At 36.5% G+C, this 18,352-nt stretch overlaps 1 protein-coding gene across 4 annotated transcripts in view; it reads left to right on the top strand.

The window, feature by feature from the left end:
- Window positions 1–18,352, top strand: part of cntn5 (contactin 5) — a 1,359,131-nt gene that overhangs the window by 1,236,490 nt on the left and 104,289 nt on the right. For all 4 annotated transcript variants that reach the window (XM_039744349.1, XM_039744347.1, XM_039744348.1 and 1 more), the window contains exons 17-18: window positions 3,453–3,611; window positions 14,994–15,143. In XM_039744349.1, the coding sequence (XP_039600283.1) occupies window positions 3,453–3,611; window positions 14,994–15,143 (309 nt within the window). The remainder of the gene's footprint in view (window positions 1–3,452; window positions 3,612–14,993; window positions 15,144–18,352) is intronic.

The following is an 18,352-nucleotide window of genomic DNA, read 5'->3' as shown; positions in this document are numbered from 1 at the left end:
CAGTAATCCCTCCTCGATTGTGGGGGTTGCGTTCCAGAACCCCCCGCGATAGATGAAAATCCGCGAGTAGAAACCATATGTTTGTATGGTTATTTTTATATATTTTAAGCCCTTATAAATTCTCCCACACTGTTAACATTATTAGAGCCCCCTAGACATGAAATAACACCCATTAGTCAAAAGTTTAAACTGTGCTCCATGACAAGACAGAGATGACATTTCTTTCTCACAATTAAAAGAATGCAAACATATCTTCTCTTTAAAGGAGTAAACGTCAGGGGCAGAGAATGTCAGAGAGAGAGCGCAAGAGAAAAGCAAACAATCAAAAAATCAATACGTGCTTTTGTGCTTTTAAGTATGCCGAAGCACCGCAATAAAGCGGCATTTTGTAGAGGAGCGTCCGTATCCTCTAGGCAAACCGCCTCTGTGGAAACAGCCCCTCTGCTCACACCCCCTCCGTCAGGCAGAGAGAGAGAGAGAAACAATCAAGCACCATGCAGAAAGCACATCGTATATCACTGAGGAGTTTTATTTAATATGTAATACATGCTCTGATTGGGTAGCTTCTAAGCCATCCGCCACTAGCGTCCCTTGTATGAAATCAACTGGTCAAACAAACTGAGGAAGCATGTACCATAAATTAAAAGACACATTGTCCGCAGAAATCCGCGAACCAGCAAAAAATTTGTGATATATATTTAGATATGCTTACATTTAAAATCCGCGATGGAGTGAAGCCGCGAAAGTCGAAGCGCAATATAGCGAGGGATCACTGTAATCATTTTAATGTTTATTATATCATTTTACTTAAGATATGCATATCCAAGGGAGTCTGTAGTATTCTTCTTAGATAATTTATTGTATATTCCATGGTACAAGACTAACATTTTATTGTTTTGCCAGCACTGGAGCACCAACGTGACCTCTGATTACCATCAGGTATTTTACACTCTTACTGTGCCTACTGTGAACTAGAAAGTACAAATCAAGAACTACACAAAGGCAGACAAAGCTGAAAGCAGATAGTATCGTAATATGGACTCGGGATAGGATAAAATCTTTGGCAGACTGCTAGAGTAAATTTAATAATACCAATATTATTCAAAAGGAATTGCCCCATCTTGGGTATGTTCATGTACTATCTGTCCATGTACTATCTGTTCATTTTAGGTCTTTGCTTACTCAGAGAAGTGCAGTTTACATTTTGCATGACTCTTTATAAGACACATGATATGTGGTTATATCTTAAAATGACCATATCCATTCTAAAAAATCTGCCTTGTCATTGTTGAAATGTATTGGAGTACAGTAAATATAACCATTTTAACAAAAGACAAAAAACATCATAAAGAGTTGGGGCACCAAATGGCTGAACCCCATATAATTGTTGACAAAACAATAATGGTGAAATAATTCTCACAGTAATTGTGAGAATGCATTTTCAGACATCAAATCAAAATGGCAGATTTTCTGGTTTTAGGTCCTTCTGGCAGGAAGAGATGGGTCCAGGTGGCCATACACCACATATAATGTCAGCAGTGGTATAGCCATTAATGTTCCGGTCTGCGTCACTGAATTTTCCACAGTAGAGACCTTAAGCTGTCCCCTATGCACACGCGTGTGACAGCATTATGTTATATTCAGAGCGTGTTTCTTTGACTGCTGTTTAAGTGTATTTTTAATGCTGTGAGACTTCTGAACTCTTTGAGACCCTCCCCAAAGAGACAATATGCAGAAGCATGATTGTCTCTTTTGAGATCCCCTTCAATGGGACGGCATGCAGAATCGCGATTGCTGCGTCTGTTCAGGGATGCTTGTCCTTCACCGAGGCAACTGCAGATTCAACAGTGCCACAGAAACAACTACAGGCTGACCGCTGCCACCGGTTGCATGATGGGTGATGCAGGGAACATTATAACTTCGCCACTAACCCGTCCCTGACCCTGCCTGTTTTCTGTGTCTGTGTATAGTAGAATGGTAGATCCCGCTACAATTAATAATCTTGTTGTTCCTGTTTTGATTGAATGAAGCTGGTTTTGCTAAAGTACTGAGACTTGGCCTTGACTTTGGGATGTAAGACACCGACTCACATGTCACAGTCTATAATGCGGAGTTGAAACACATCTTGAACACTTCTTTTAAAAATATACACATATTCCCTCATTTTGTATGGACTATACTTATTAGAATAAATTGTTTCCAGACTTCACATTTAAATGTTTGAACTGATAAGTCCCAACACCCTTGAACAATAATCAATAATCATTTCAGCTGCAGTAAGATGTCCTTTTTATTCAAATGACAATTTACACTTTGGGCAAAATGATTAGCATAGAAGAAATTAGCATAATTTCAGGTCCGTTCCATTTCTCATGTCCCTTAAGATGAAACACTAACCACATTTTTTCAAAAACTAAACAATTATTGGTTGAGACAGACATTATTTAATGGTTATAAAAAGGGCACGTCTGAATGAGTAATACAGTAGTTAGAAACAGGACTGTGCAACAAATCCCTTAAATAACCATAAATGAGGAAACCTTTGTTAAAATGAAATTCTAAAACAAACAGCAGACCTCCAAAAGCCTTCTTTCTCACAATCTGATATTAATTTCAATATTCACTTAAATCTTAGCTCTCAATAAAACATTTCCATAAGTACCGCCAAAGAGCTGCACAATGACCAGGTCAAAAATGGTAATATATTTTTGATTACATTATTTATAAATGAGAGTTGTCTGGATTTCATTTAAAAACAGCAGGCTGCAAACATGATTTCATATCAATAACTTTTAAAAATGTTGGTTTTAGATACTAAAAGAACTGGTCTTTGTTTTGTCAGGAGTCAGTTCAGTGGTCAAAAGAAGGATCACGATTCAAGGAGCCCTGGGTTCATATCTCCTCTTGCGCACTGGGACATTGATTGACCTAGAACAAATTACCTGACCTCTTTTTGGAAAGATCTGAAACCCAAGTTCCTGTTCAAAGTAGCTCTGCAGTCACAGCCGATACAGAAGTGACTCTTTATTCTGCGGAAAGTGCTATGGAATCCCTGTGGGGATGAAAGACTTCATATAAATGGAATATTATTACCAGTTTAAAAGACACTGTTCTTTTGCAATTCTCCCTGAAACAGCTGAGAAAAAGCTCTTAAGTTCACATTTTCAAAAAAAAAAAAGAATTCTTCTGCTGTTTCACTTGGTTCCCATCTTTTTCCTAATGCATTTACATGTAACTGGCTGCTCTTGCTTCATGAGAAGCAAATTCAATCATATTTTCTTGTTCACCATTTTGCTTTTGTAGTGAAAAGTATGCATGCCAAGTTCTAATGCCTACTATGTCTACTGACTATTTTTAATTTGTAATTTGGCCATATCTGACAGTACAAAAAACAATAGGTCATATTGTTGTCTGTTTACAGCAGTAACTTTTTTTTTATATTTAACTTCTAGGTCCTCCAGGGCCACCTGGGATTGTGATAGTTGAGGAAATCACTGATACCACTGCTACATTATCCTGGAGTCGTGGAGTGGATAATCACAGTCCAATCAGTGCCTACAATTTACAGGCTCGAAGCCCCTTTTCATTAGGATGGCAGACTGTAAAGACAGGTAATCGATAATGAGAATATCTCATAAAATTGTTAAAACAGAAAGATGCTAGAATTTAACTAGAAATAATGTTTTCTGTTATTCCAGTAGCTCTGTTCCTTATGTGACCTTCTTTTACATAAGCTTACATGTTTGTATTTCATACAGGGCTGCACTGTGTTTATTAGCAGTAAGTTAAACTAGAAGGTAACATGCAACTTCAAACAGGCATCATGTAGAGCAAGGAAAGTGTACTATTATAATAAAAATAATAAAACTACAGGAAGCAAAATTTAAAATGATAAACTTGATAAGACTCCTGTCTTGCTATATGGTTGCGAGACATGGATGCTATCCAGTGACCTGAGATGAACACTGGACTCCTTTGGTACTGTGTCTCTTTGGAGAATCCTTGGGTTTGATTTTGTGTGGAATGAGTGGTTGCTCACAGAGTCCTGGATGAGGCACATTACCTGCATTGTGAGAGATCGTCAGTTACAGCATTATGGCCATGTGATGCGATTCCCCAAGGGTGATCCAGCTCACAGTATCCTCATTGTTGAGGACCCATGTGGTTAAACCAGGACAAGGAGACACCCGCGTAACACCTGGCTGCAGCAGATAGAGGCCCATTTCCCGAGGGTGGGACTGGACTGGGTGTCTGCCTGGGGGATTGCCAACCAGGATCCTGAGCTGTTTTGTCATGTGGTGGGTGCAGCAACTTGCTGTGGCAGTTCATGCTCCCCAACCTGGTATATTCATCTTGAAACAATCCTCTCACCTGAATTGTTTTTGTTTTGGATTTACACTGTGTTTTACATTTATTTGAAGAACATTTTGCTGTAATTCAATGCAAAAGTGTTGAAAAATAAGCATTTAAAGAATAAATATAAAGTAGACAGACAAGAATCCATCCATCCATCTTCTAACCCGCTGAATCCGAATACAGGGTCACGGGGGCCTGCTGGAGCCAATCCCAGCCAACACAGGGCACAAGGCAGGAACCAATCCTGGGCAGGGTGCCAACCCACCACAGACAGACAAGAATACAAATTATAAAAAATGTTGGTAGATGCCATATGGGAAAGAATCTATTCAAAGTCCTATCAAATTTGCAAGAAGATATGTTCAAACTTGGTGACCACAGGGCATAATGTTTAGAAATGTAATTTTCCTCTCAGTGTAAAGTTGCTTTGACTGTGAGTGAATCTGACATAGGGTAGATTCTGAAATGTTATTAGATTTTATTATCTATATGGGGAAAACAGTGTAGACACTGCAGATTTAGAATGTCATTTTACAGTGCTAATTGCTAAAGGAATGGCATATGTGGTAGTAAGTAAGTAAGAAAGAAAGAAAGAAGTCAAATTAATGTATAGAAGCAAACAATAGAAGTTAACAATAACTAAAAAAAAGATGACTGTCTTGATTAGCAAATTATTCTTTAAACAGCAAATCATTCTGAAATATCTCAGTATCTATATGAGCTGAATATTACATTTATATTTAACAGATATATGTTAAACAGAATTTGCTGACTAATCATTTTAGGAGACAATAGCTCACATTTCTAATTATACCCAAAAATCTCTAATTATGAGGAAGTAAAGGCGATCGCACCAGTGGAAATAGTGCAAATGTTTTTAAGGGCTAAAATTTTGAAAGTTATGTACTGGAATAAATGTTGCATGAAACATGCTAGGAAAAGAGAGCACAAATCATTAATGGATTTTAACTAATATTCTTCCATTAAAATAAATGCAACTGTCATACAAGTGGTAAACTATTGGGATAGCACCATTTGATGTTGATATCATAGACATAAATGACAGTACATTTGGCAATCTTTAACTTAAATGACAACATTCTGTCACTTCAATGAGCATCAGTTTCACTAGCCTGCCTGTAGCTCACTCTAAAGATCAAGTTTAAAGGAACAGTTGGCAGTTTGAAATGCCACTAATAAAGATGCGCAACAGGAACAAAAATATTTAAAATGTACAAGCCAACATTCAGCGTCCCATAATAATTATATAGAGGCACACATGACAACTGAAAAAGAAAATGTGACAGTCCTAATAAAAATTATCAAATATAATTTCAGTATAACCTTTTTTAATGATATTTTTATTAAGATAAATTACTGTTAACATGAGTGACCATACAGAATGCTGCATAATAAATAGTTAATTGATACATTATTGTTTAACATTTTTTGAACAAAACACACCAGTTATTTAAATGATAACTTTTAACTATGGCAATGGCTTTTCAGTTTCACTCTAGATTGATCAATATGTTCAAATGGCATAAATATAATTGAAACATACAGTTCAGAAAGCAATTAAAGTATGGTAATTTAAGTTCAAATTATTTTAGCATAAAAGTTATATTAGTTTGGAATAAACCTGCATAAAACTGTGTAAAAACAAGAAGGTAAGAACAGATCAAAATGCTAACAAATATGTGAATTGTAAACAGTTTACTACATATTTGAAATTAGGACCTGGGAGCAGTCGTGCCAGACTAGTTTGATTGGAATGGAACAGTGTGAGTTTTTTTATAGAGACTAAAGTGCCAATCCTGCTACCAGCTCCCACGTTTTCCCTGTTAGTTGGAGGACCTACTTATAGGGCTGGTTGCAGATTAACATCATATCCAGGACAGAGCAATTGCATGTTAAGGGCTTTGCTCATTGGCCCAATGGAGTGGAATCACTTCTAGCATTTATGGGGTTTGAACCAGCAACCTTCTGATTGCCAGTGCAGATCCTTAGCCTCAAAGCCACCACTTGGTAAGACGTAAATCTTTGCTAAGGTGTCTAAACATGTGATTTAAAAGTATTATGCAGAAAACAATGATGTGACGAAGCACTCAGTCACTGTTCTAATCTTGTAACATCATGAGTAGCAGATCCAAAAATGTGGTTACATGTGAACCATTTGATGTGAAATGTGGCTCCATGTGAGTGAGGTGGTATGTGTAACTGAATTCTGTGATTGATTGGAGCCCTTTAAAGAGTTGGTCCCTAGCTTGTGCCAGATGCTATAGCTGGATATTCTTGACGCGTGACACTGAATTATATTAAGCAGAACTAAGAATGGCATGTGATGCTTTTGTACTCTCTTTTCTAAGACAACCCTGGTAGACACTTTATTTCACAGTACATTGAGCTTTGTGTGTTCCAGTGAAAGTGGCCCATATGCAAAGGAGTTTCTTATTCATCTTTTAACTGTTGAATTGTAAGCTATAGCCTTTCAAGAAAAATACCCCTTGTTGTAGTTTTGATGTTTACAGTATGTGATAAAGATGTTGAAGTTCATCTTAAATACTGTACATTGTATTATGAACCCAGCCTTTTCAGCCTTTCCAGCTCCTTTAAAGGAGTTGGCAGGAGTAGTGACTTCTTCAAGCAATAAGAAAGGACTTGTATAGTTGAATTTCTAACAGAAAGGAACTAAAATTATTCAGGTAACTGCAAAAACAGAAATGACAGAGCTTTGTTTTAAAATGCAACAAAAGAGTAATCCTTGATTAAGACTAATTACAGAAGAACCAGTTATGTATCCTTCCATTGCTGAATTCAGTCAGGTTATGTTTGTGCTACAAATCATAATGCTAGATAAAAGAAACAGAATTAAATGAACAGTTGTGAAAGTGGATGTAATTTGATTTCCATTCTTCAAATGATCTCCATATTATAAAATGATTTATGTGCTCAATTTAATGTAGGACCATCTTTATGTAAAAATGCCTGGAACAATAATTTGTGTATTATTAAAAAGAATTACTTGCGCACTGATGATTAATTTCCCCAGTTTGTAAGTTGAGTGGGTTTTGATAATAAAGAAAAAAGTATTTTGTCCATTTTTGCCTCAGGTTGCTAATTTTTCTAAAATTAAACATTTACATTTTGATGGAAATTATAGGTACTATATATATTTTCCATAATTTTCATTAAGATGTATAATGTATATTTTCTCAGTGAAGTAAATCTAAGAAAATTCCTTAAATTATCAACACTATTATATATATTTTACTTTCATTTTTGGAGTAAAAAAAATCATAATATATTTCATACTGTTTATTATTAAAGTTATAATTGTGCTCAAATGCTAGTCATTTTAAAGAAAAAAATTATAATAATTGATTTACTTTTGATAAATCAAACCTGGATGAGTCTTTATTTTTTCACATACAGTAAATTATAAGGTAGGTAGTAAGTCTTTGATTATTATCAAAACTATCTGCTAATAGATATATTATTTAATGCCTTGACAGGTGAGACTTAAATGATTAGGATGAGTTTCTGTTGTCTTAGGTAAAATGGATATAGAAAATTGATTATTAAATAAAGTGGCTTACAGACTTCATGTATAAACAAGAATTTTGTGTACACCCGTTTCAATGCTCAATTCGAGATGTATAAAAAATAAACTTGGAGTAAAGCCACGCACATTTTCATGTCAGCCTCACACCACGCGTATGCACTTTGCTGCTTGGTTTTATAAACAGGTAGCACCTAGCATCTAAGCAGTGCTACTGTTTATGTGGTCTCCCTTTCATTTTTAGATTCACATCCTAACCACAGTCTGTATCACATACACTGAAATTAATTGCGTATTGTTTACCAATTTAAGGCACTTGATTCTAATCATTCTGTAACAATATAATGGTGCATGGAATGGGCAAACTATTCCAAATACCATAGCTGCTTTAGTGTTGTTATTCTCAGTGCACCTAAAGGAGTATTTTAAAATGTTTATTGTATTTATGTGTGGTATCACAGCTGCAAGGTTGTGTCAAGACCACAGAGGATTACAGATTATAGTAGAGGATACAGCTTTCAGCCCTGGAGGACATTTATAGCACATGCTGCCTCAGGAAAGCCACCAGCATTTGCATGGATTCCATTCACCCATACCACAGTCTATTTGAATTTTTCCTATCCGTAAGAGCATCAAAGCATTTCTTGCACGGACCTTGAGGCTCAGAAACAGTTTCATCCCAAGAGCTATAAATGCACTCAGTAAGTCCATCAAGTGCTCCCAGTAGAACTGCTTCTTCTTACAATTACGAGTACATCACTGTAAACTTGCACTATAACTGTAACATTGCACAAACTAAGCCACTTTATGAACCATTTGCATTGTCTGAACTATATGTACATGTATATTGTACTTATGCTTTCATATTGTATATTTTCCATTGCATTTTTATTGTATTATTATTATTTTTATCATTTTATAGGAAAATAAGTTTATGGAGGATTTGCATATTGAATCTCATTTTACCATACAAGGACAATAAAGAAATTCAATTCAATTCAATAGAAGAGAGCACGTATTTACAGATGATTATGACTGACTTCTAAGTTGATTTCAATTTTCAAGTTTAATCCTCTTGGAGATGCATGCTGTTAGAATACTAGGATGTATACTTGATATTATTTTTATGATAAAACTAGGGGGCTTTGCCCCATGCTTACTTTGCTGGTATACCTCCAAGCCCCCTTCCCCCCACCTGCACTTCGTGCAAGCAAATTCACATCTCTGTCGTTCGCATATGTGGATTTCACTTTCACCAAACAACAAAACTTTTAATTCTCGCAGATAGGCTTCTTCATTGTGAAGAAACACTACTTTTCCCTGATGGCAACACTAATTCAATGATCTACAAGTCTACAAGTTTAAAGCCAAACAATATCTACATACTTCTGTCATATCACCTATGTCCATATATTCGATCTCTTTTCACTTTTACCTTTTCATCAATATCGCACTGAATTTTGATTCCGTGTTTGGAATTACATCGTGACAACGCAAAGTATAATTGCCCATGAGTGAATATTGTTTATTTCTCTTTAAAGAAATGTGTCTGAAAATAGCATTCACACAAATGAGAAATGATTGAACCATGTGCATTGTTATGTGAGCAGGACTTCAAATCTCTTTGCATAAGCTCTTGTCTCGTAGGGCTTGAAATTTTCTTTCACAGGATTTCACTTTCACCAATCAACAAATCTTTTAATTCTCACAGATACGCTCCTTCTTTGGGAAGGAACACTACTTTTTTTTCCCTGATTTCAACATGAATTAGACGATCTACAAGTCTCTCACTTAAAATTTAAATCCTTTTCATTTTTCCGTTATTTCCCCGAGTAATAATTTCCGTTTGTTTGTGCTAATGCAATCTTTGCTATCCTCTTTTTGAGGATTATCTCTAACCTTCCTTTATCTCTAACCTGCTCTGCATGTGTACCATGCCAACGTTTTTGAATTATTTACGATGTTCTACTTTGTCTTTTATTTCCGGTCCCGGGCGTGGTTAAACCTCTTAGCACAAAGACTCGTTTCGCGGGACGTGTAAGTGTCTCTCCGAGAAAATCACGTCTCGTCTCCTTCCACGATTTTTTTTTAGAATAGAAAGATGCATTAAAGTACCATATGTATATTACATTTTACATTTTAAATAATTCAAATGATTTATCAAATGATTCAAAAGTGCGATAAAAATACAAAATAGAGCAGTTACAAGAAATGCACCTCTGGCAAACACTAGGAGGACCAGAAAAGTTAATCTGACAGGTTTGTAACAGTAAGTACTGGAAATAGAATATCTCCCATTTCTAATTTCAAGTTTTTTTCCAGGTTCTCTAGTGTGTGTCCATTTTAGGTTAACTGGCAATTTTAGCTGAATAAATGAGGAGTTGGTGTGGGTGTGACTGTGCCCTACATTGGACTGGCAGCCCATCCAAGGCATCCCTGTGCCTAGATCTGCTAGGATAGACTTCAGCTGCCAGAGACACTGATGTACATGCCCAAGGCAGAAGATGGAGAGATGGTTGCATCGCAATATTGATAGACAAATACACAATTGAAGCACAACTAAGATAATTAACAGTGCTAAAAAACAGGATAGCCTGACAACCGTTGAGTAGAGCTTTCACAGCCAGCTGCTGATAAATGTTATGCAGTACAGCTACTTTGAATACCATTAACCATGAAAACCTGTTAATGAAGGAAGAGAAATGAAATGGCCAGAGTGAACAGTTTCCTCCTCAGGCTGGACTAGAATGTAAAAATCGATGCAGCCCTGAATTAAGAGACCTAGGATGAGAATTCCAGTTAATAAGATTCCAAATAAAGTGCCCAGATTTGTAAAACATGAAAAGGGCAATGTCAAATGAACTTGGGAATCTGCTGGCTTTATCTGATATAAGCAGTACAGAAGTATTAAAAGGAATTAGAACAGAAAACTATATAAAGCAGTAACAGTTGAGGAGTTTAAATCGCAAGAACATTTTTAGACCAGTTTGAAATAATTGGGTGCCACAGAATATCCTGCACATCGCAAAATAGAATTTTGAATCAATTTTGAAATCCACAGGCACTTGATGGTATAACAATTGAAGTGTCTTGAACAACGTGTTAACCAATAAAATATAGTTTATATCAATGATATATAATTTACCTTGCTCTGAATAGATTTTTTTCTGTCTCAGCAGGCCTAATTTATGTCAGAAATGATAAAGGTTTCCTCCAGCTTTATGTTCAATACAAATGCTGGAAGGAAAAAATTACTTCAAGTAGTGGTATGTTTCTTGCCCATAACACATAACAACTGTTTCCGAAACCATGCTAAGATTTGTTTGGAAACACAAGATCCATTTTGGATGGTGAGTAATTTTAAGTGACCTACACTAACATTCAGTATGCAGCTGAGCTGAATATATTCTGTAGCCTACAAAGCTGACAACTGTTTTTGCTCATATCCAATATGACATTCAGTATTTAGAAAATCTCCAGCAGGTCTCTCAATGGATTTTATCTAGTAAGATTTTAAGACTCATGATCAATAAAAATTCTAGTAAAAAACTGCAAATCATCTCAGTGTCAGAAAGATGGTGGTGGAATTTGCTGTTTCAATTAAATTTTATGCTGTATATATATATATATATATATATATATATATATATATATATATATATATATGTACTATATATATGCTGTATATATATGCTATATATATATATATACAGTAATCCCTCCTCGATCACGGGGGTTGCGTTCCAGAACCCCCTTGATAGATGAAAATCCGCGAAGTAGAAACCATATGTTTGTGTAGTTATTTTTATATGTTTTAAGCCCTTATAAACTCTCCCACACTGTTAAAATTTTTAGAGCCCTCTAGATATGAAATAACACCCTTTAGTCAAAAGTTTAAACTGTCCTCCATGACAAGACAGAGATGACAGTTCTTTCTCACAATTAAAATAATGCGAATAGATCTTCTTCTCTTCAGGAGCAGAGAATTTCAGAGGGAGAGAGAGAGAGAGCGCTCGCAAAGAAAAGCAAACAATCAAAAAATCAATACTTGTGCTTTTAAGTTTGCCGCGGTTAGTATCTTCTAAGCAAACAGCCCCTCTGCTCACATCTCCTCCGTCAGGCAGAGAACGCCAGAGAGAGAGAGCGAGATTAAAGCAACAATCAAAAAATCAATACGTGTGCTTTTGTGCTTTTAAATATGCCGAGCACCGCAATAAAGCAGCATTTTTTTAGAGGAGTGTCAGTATCTTTTAAGCAAACAGCACCTCCGTCAGGCGCAGAGAATGCCAGAGAGGGTGAGAGAGAGGCAGAGACAAGCAAACAATCAAGCTCCGCGCGGGATGCATATCTTATAGCATTGAGGAGTTTTAGTTAATATGTAATACATGCTCTGATTGGGTAGCTTCTAAGCCATCCGCCAATAGCGTCCCTTGTATGAAATCAACAGGGCAAACAAATTGAGGAAGCGTGTAGCGTAAATTAAAAGACCCACTGTCTGCAGAAATCCGAAAACCAGCGAAAAATCTGTGATATATATTTAGATGTGCTTACATTTAAAATCCGATAGAGTGAAACCCGAAAGTCGGCGCAATATAGCAAGGATTACTATATATATATATATATATATATATATATATATATATATATATATATATATATATGGAACTTCATCTGTCAATAGTTAAACTTCACAAATGCACTCTGTAATACTGTATGCTTAAGTGTTTTTCTCAGCGAATATGCTTTGTTTGAAGGTGACGTTCTTTACCAAAATTTTTACTGGGAATTCACTGTGCAGCCGGCTTAGACAACCTTTTTTTTTCTGTCCCATGATGCTTGCGAGGCCAGAATGACATCAAATAGCTATAGCAGCCATTGTTGGATGAGACAGAGGTATATAACACTTATCTTATTAGTGGTCTAAAGATCAGCAGAAACGTTTTGAATACATTTTAAAACAACACAAGCATGCAGATGGAAAATGGAAATGTGTATATGAGTCTTAAAAATAATGTTTTTGTATGGACTTGTATATGGCATTAATGTAATGTACCCCTTTAATAAAATTACCCAGAGAGCTGTGCAGTTGATGCTAACAGGAATGAATGAAGAATCCACATGCTTTAGTGTTGTGCTTATCTGGTAACAGTCACAGTGAATGAGCAAAAGTGTCAGGAAAAAAAACAAACTGTACCTTTCATTCCAGAGAGGTGGGCAAGCCTTATTAAATTCATTTTTCCTGTTTGGAACAGTCTGCAAGAAATTGTATTGTTCTGATATTTAATTCTATTAATTTTATCTCAAGGAGGCATGATGGTGCACTGGTTAGCAGTGGTGACTCACAGCTCACATCATATTTTTGGCAACAATAATTGGTCTAGCATAGTTGGCAAGTGTTTACCTGTCCATCACAGACACTTAAAACACCATTGCACTTTTATAAGCCACTCAATACTAGTTCAGATTGTCCTTCCCCATTGAGTTCAATGCATTTCACTTAGTTTGGGGAAGTTCTCGAACATTTCTGTGTTTTCAAACAAACTTCAGGCAATGTGAATTCAGCAGGGTTCTCTCCTCAGTAATTAGGATGTAACATAGCGTTGTTAAATAGACTTTATTTTTGTCTTTTTTTTTTTTTGCTTGTGGAACCCCAATTAGGGTGAGTCCTGGAGTAATCACTTCAGTTATACCCCAGCTGTCTGTGCCACTGAATACGATATAATAATGTCTGTAGAAAACATCTCTGAGGGGAGGTATGCAATATCTGCAGTTTGTTAATAGCAGTTCTTTATGCTGATTGTGAAATTTGACAGTAACATATTGAACTATGTCTCTTTTTGACCAAGTTTACAAATTTTAAAAATATGTTACTGTGGCTATATGCTCTAGAGAGGAGAGGAATGAAGGTCAGTAGGAACAAGACAGAATACATGTGTGTGAATGAGAGGGAGGTCAGTGGAATGGTGAGGATGCAGGGAGTAGAGTTGGTGAAGCTGAATGAGTTTAAATACTTGGGATCAACAGTACAGAGTAATGGTGATTGTGGAAGAGAGGTGAAAAAGAGAGTGCAGGCAGGGTGGAATAGGTGGAGAAGAGTGGCAGGAGTGATTTATGTATAAGCAAGAGTGAAAGGGAAGGTCTACAGGATGGTAGCGAGACCAGCTATATTATGTGGGTTGGAGACGGTGGCACTGACCAGAAAGTAGGGGACAGAGCTGGAGGTAGAAGAGTCAAAGATGTTAAGATTTGCATTGGGTGTGACAAGGATGGATAGGATTAAAAATGAGTACATTAGAGGGTCGGCTCAGATTGGCCGATTGGGAGACAAAGTCAGAGAAGCGAGATTGCGCTGGTTTGGACATGTGCAGAGGAGAGATGTTGGGTATATTGGGAACAGGATGTTAAAGATAGGGCTGCCAGGCAAGAGGAAAAGAGGAAGACCTAAGCAAAGGTTTATGGATTTAGTGAGAGAGGACATGCAGGTGATGGATGTAACAGAGCAAGGTGTAAAGGACAGGAGGATAAGAAACGAGATGATCTGCTGTGGTGACCCCTAAAGTGAGCAGCCAAAAGAAGAAGAAAAAGGTATCATCCTTTTCATTGGAATGCTGGAAGGACATTACTTTTGTTAGCTGCCTTTGTGAATCCTCTCCTTTACCTGTTTTGATGTATTCACATAAATAAGCAGCATTCTGCTTGCTCTTGTTTCAAAATTATTTTTTGCAGCATTATGTTTGAAATACTTGGCATTATGATATTTATGTTTTTGGCTAGGGACAGAAGAAGAAAACTGTAAAATATACAGTATATTTCTGTGTAAGTTGACATTTAGGGCATTCTATATTTGCCAAATTTCTCTTAAACAGTAGTAATAATTACTTCACAATTGTTTCAAGATGAAATTTATAATTTTCAAACTGGAATTTCAGTTAAACGTTACTTAATGATATTGTAACGCTGATTATTGTGTACCTTTTAAAAGGCCAGATCAAAAGTCCAGACATATATTTTATGTGGCTTTCCATGCCATTTTCTGTATTTTTTTTTACTTATGCACATAATACTTGTCTTACAGAGCCAGATCCTGTCACTGGGGATATGGAGTCAGCCATGGCCATTGAATTGAATCCATGGGTGGAATATGAATTTCGTGTTGTAGCAAGCAATGGCATTGGAACTGGAGATCCAAGTGTACCGTCTAGAATTATGAGAACAAATGAAGCAGGTACTTTATTTAATAGATCTACAGCTGACAAATAATATTGTTATGACTGTCACAAAAAATGTCTTTAATGGTTTTCTTATTCTTTTACAAAAAATTATGTTACACCAAAAACTTTCTCTTCCCAGCTATAATTGATTTATTTGTATTACTGCATATTATCTCTGTATTTTTGATAAAAGAATCCATTGCTTAGCCTAGTTTGCACTCTCAGACAAGTGTATAGTACGGGGAAAATTAAATAGAAGTTCATACTTTATTCAGCCAGACAAGAATATTTCATGTATGATCTCAGTAATTACAAAATATTCGGGCATGGGCGTCAGTTAGCTTTATGCCCTAGGAAACAAGTTACCTGAACTATTCTATAGCAATTCAGAAATTATTTACCACTCAGATGCTGATCTTTCTGATCATAAAACAGGTCATTACGATTGCAACCGATGAGAAGAATTGATAATTAATTGCAGAATTACGGTATTTGAGGGTTGCTCTAGAGTACCTCTTTCTCTTGCACGACTTTGCTCAAAAACTAATGAGCACATATTCATCTCATAATGGGCTTAAGTTTCGAGATTGTTATTTTTCCGTCCACCTGTTTTAGATCTAGACCATCCTCAAGAAACTGTGACACACAGACACAAATAGAGACAGACACACACCCGTCATTGAGATAAGAAAGTTTTCTATATCAGGGGACCCTAAAACCAGAGACTGAAATTTTTGACGAATCTAAAGCTTTCACTCCTTACCCCACAGATGATAAGTTATGGCTGGGGAGGTCGAAAAGCAAAAATAGTAATACTGATCATGATTACAAAATGAGACATTTCATAACATCTGGCATCATAAACTATATTTTCTGTATTCTTGAACAAAGAAGGCTTTAAGCAGGATTACTTTGTAACTAAACTTAAATCTAATCGAGTTAGCTTAATATTTACTAGTACATTGTGGCAGTGTGAATCAAGAAACATGCCTTTGACTGACTTGGTAATGATCAATTAAAACTCTGGTCTCAATGAAGATGCCACATGTAATGCCATTGAGAGATACAGTGATGTTTTAACATTGTGTCAGTAATGAGCATGATGGACCATGTCCTGAACTACTGCTGCTGCAACATGAAGTCTCAATGCAGTGTCCAAGGTCATCCCCACTTATAGTTTATGGCTAGACATTATGTTCAGAAACAACAGAAGCAATACACATGTTCCTAATAAAAAATATTGAACAAACTATAACCACAGGAGTCCCTCTTCTCTCTCTGGCTCTTCTTCTGCTTTAGCTTGCTTTTCATGCTGCACTGCACTAGTGTTAAAGATGAACAGTACTTGATTATTGTTCTTCCTCTCCTTCTGCTTTTCAGCTGCTATAGGTAATTAAGGTATATACTGTAAGTATTCACTAGCCAATCCTGTAATGATTTTGCTTCCTAGCTAAGATACCAGAATTAAAAGATACATGCTGCCTGCAATGACCACTTCCAAGAAAAAAAATAGATGCAAACATGATAAAAAGCATGCAGTATCTGCAATGTATCAATATAAATATAATTTCACATATGTATCAAACAATAAACTGTTATCACAGGCTAAAGTAGGAAACTTGAAGTTTTACAACCTGTAAAATATTTTGTTATGCAGTACATCATGCAGGCTTTACAGTAGACAGGTAGACGTCCCTACTGGGAAATTTTGTATACCTTTGAAGAAGGTTTAAATACTTTCTTGAGCAATATCTTTCCATTATGAGGCATTTAAAATGCCATGATTTATGAAATACATTACAATGCATTCAGGGAGCATAACATGTGTAAAAGGCAAAGTTACTGCATGATTATGCAGTGTGCCACATGGTTTTTTGGACATTTAGCTATTTTCGATCTGCCTTCTCCCATTAGGCCCAGTCATATCAAAATGAATTACCACATCTATGCAAACAACGTAAAAATGTATTTATTGATAGCACCAGTTAACGCTGAGTCAAAACTACAATGCATGTACAGTTAAGTTTCTAAATATTTGGACAGAGACAACTTTTTTCTAATTTTGGTTCTGTACATTACCACAATGAATTTTAAATGAAACGACTCAGATGCAGTTGAAGTGCAGACTTTCAGGTCTAATTCAGTGGGTTGAACAAAAAGATTGCATAAAAATGTGAGGCAACTAAAGCATTTTTTTAACACAATCCCTTCATTTCAGGGGCTCAAAAGTAATTGGACAATTGACTCAAAGGCTATTTCATGGGCAGGTGTGGGCAGGTCTGTCATTATGTCATTATCAATTAAGCAGATAAAAGGCCTGGAGTTGATTTGAGGTGTGGTGCTTGCATGTGGAAGATTTTGCAGTGAACAGACAACATGCGGTCAAAGGAGCTCTCCATGCAGGTGAAAGAAGCCATCCTTAAGCTGTGAAAACAGAAAAAACCCATCTGAGAAATTGCTACAATATCACGAGTGGCAAAATCTACAGTTTGGTACATCCTGAGAAAGAAAGCAAGCACTGTTGAACTCAGCAACGCAAAAAGTCCTGGACGTCCACGGAAGACAACAGTGGTGGATGATCGCAAAATCATTTCCATGGTGAAGAGAAACAGCTAACCAAATGAACAACACTCTCCAGGGGGTAGGCGTATCGATATCCAAGTCTACCATAAAGACAAGACTGCATGAAAGTAAATACAGAAGGTGCACTGCAAGGTGCAAGCCACTCATAAGCCTCAAGAATAGAAATGCTAGATTGGACTTTGCTAAAGAACATATAAAAATGCCAACACAGTTCTGGAAAAAAAGTCTTTGGACAGATGAAACCAAGATCAACCTCTACCAGAATGATGGCAAGAAAAAAGTATGGAGAAGAAGTGGAACGGCTCATTATCGAAAACATACCACATCATCTGTAAAACACGGTGGCGGCAGTGTGATGGCCTAGGCGTGCATGGCTGCCAGTGGCACTGGGACACTAGTGTTTATTGATGATGTGACACAGGACAGAAGCAGCCGAATGAATTCTGAGGTGTTCAGAGACATACAGTACTGTCTGCTCAAATCCAGCTAAATGCAGTCAAATTGATTGTGCGGCGTTTCATGATACAAATGGACAATGACCCAAAACATACAGCCAAAGCAACTCAGGAGTTTATTAAAGCAAAGAAGTGGAAAATTCTTTAATGGCCAAGTCAGTCACCTGATCTTAACCCAATTGAGC

Source organism: Polypterus senegalus, chromosome 2 (assembly GCF_016835505.1).
Source record: "Polypterus senegalus isolate Bchr_013 chromosome 2, ASM1683550v1, whole genome shotgun sequence".
In the NCBI taxonomy this organism is placed as follows: Eukaryota; Metazoa; Chordata; class Cladistia; order Polypteriformes; family Polypteridae; genus Polypterus; species Polypterus senegalus.
The sequence above is the reverse complement of the archived record's forward strand: the minus strand, read 5'-3'. Positions and strand labels throughout refer to the sequence as shown.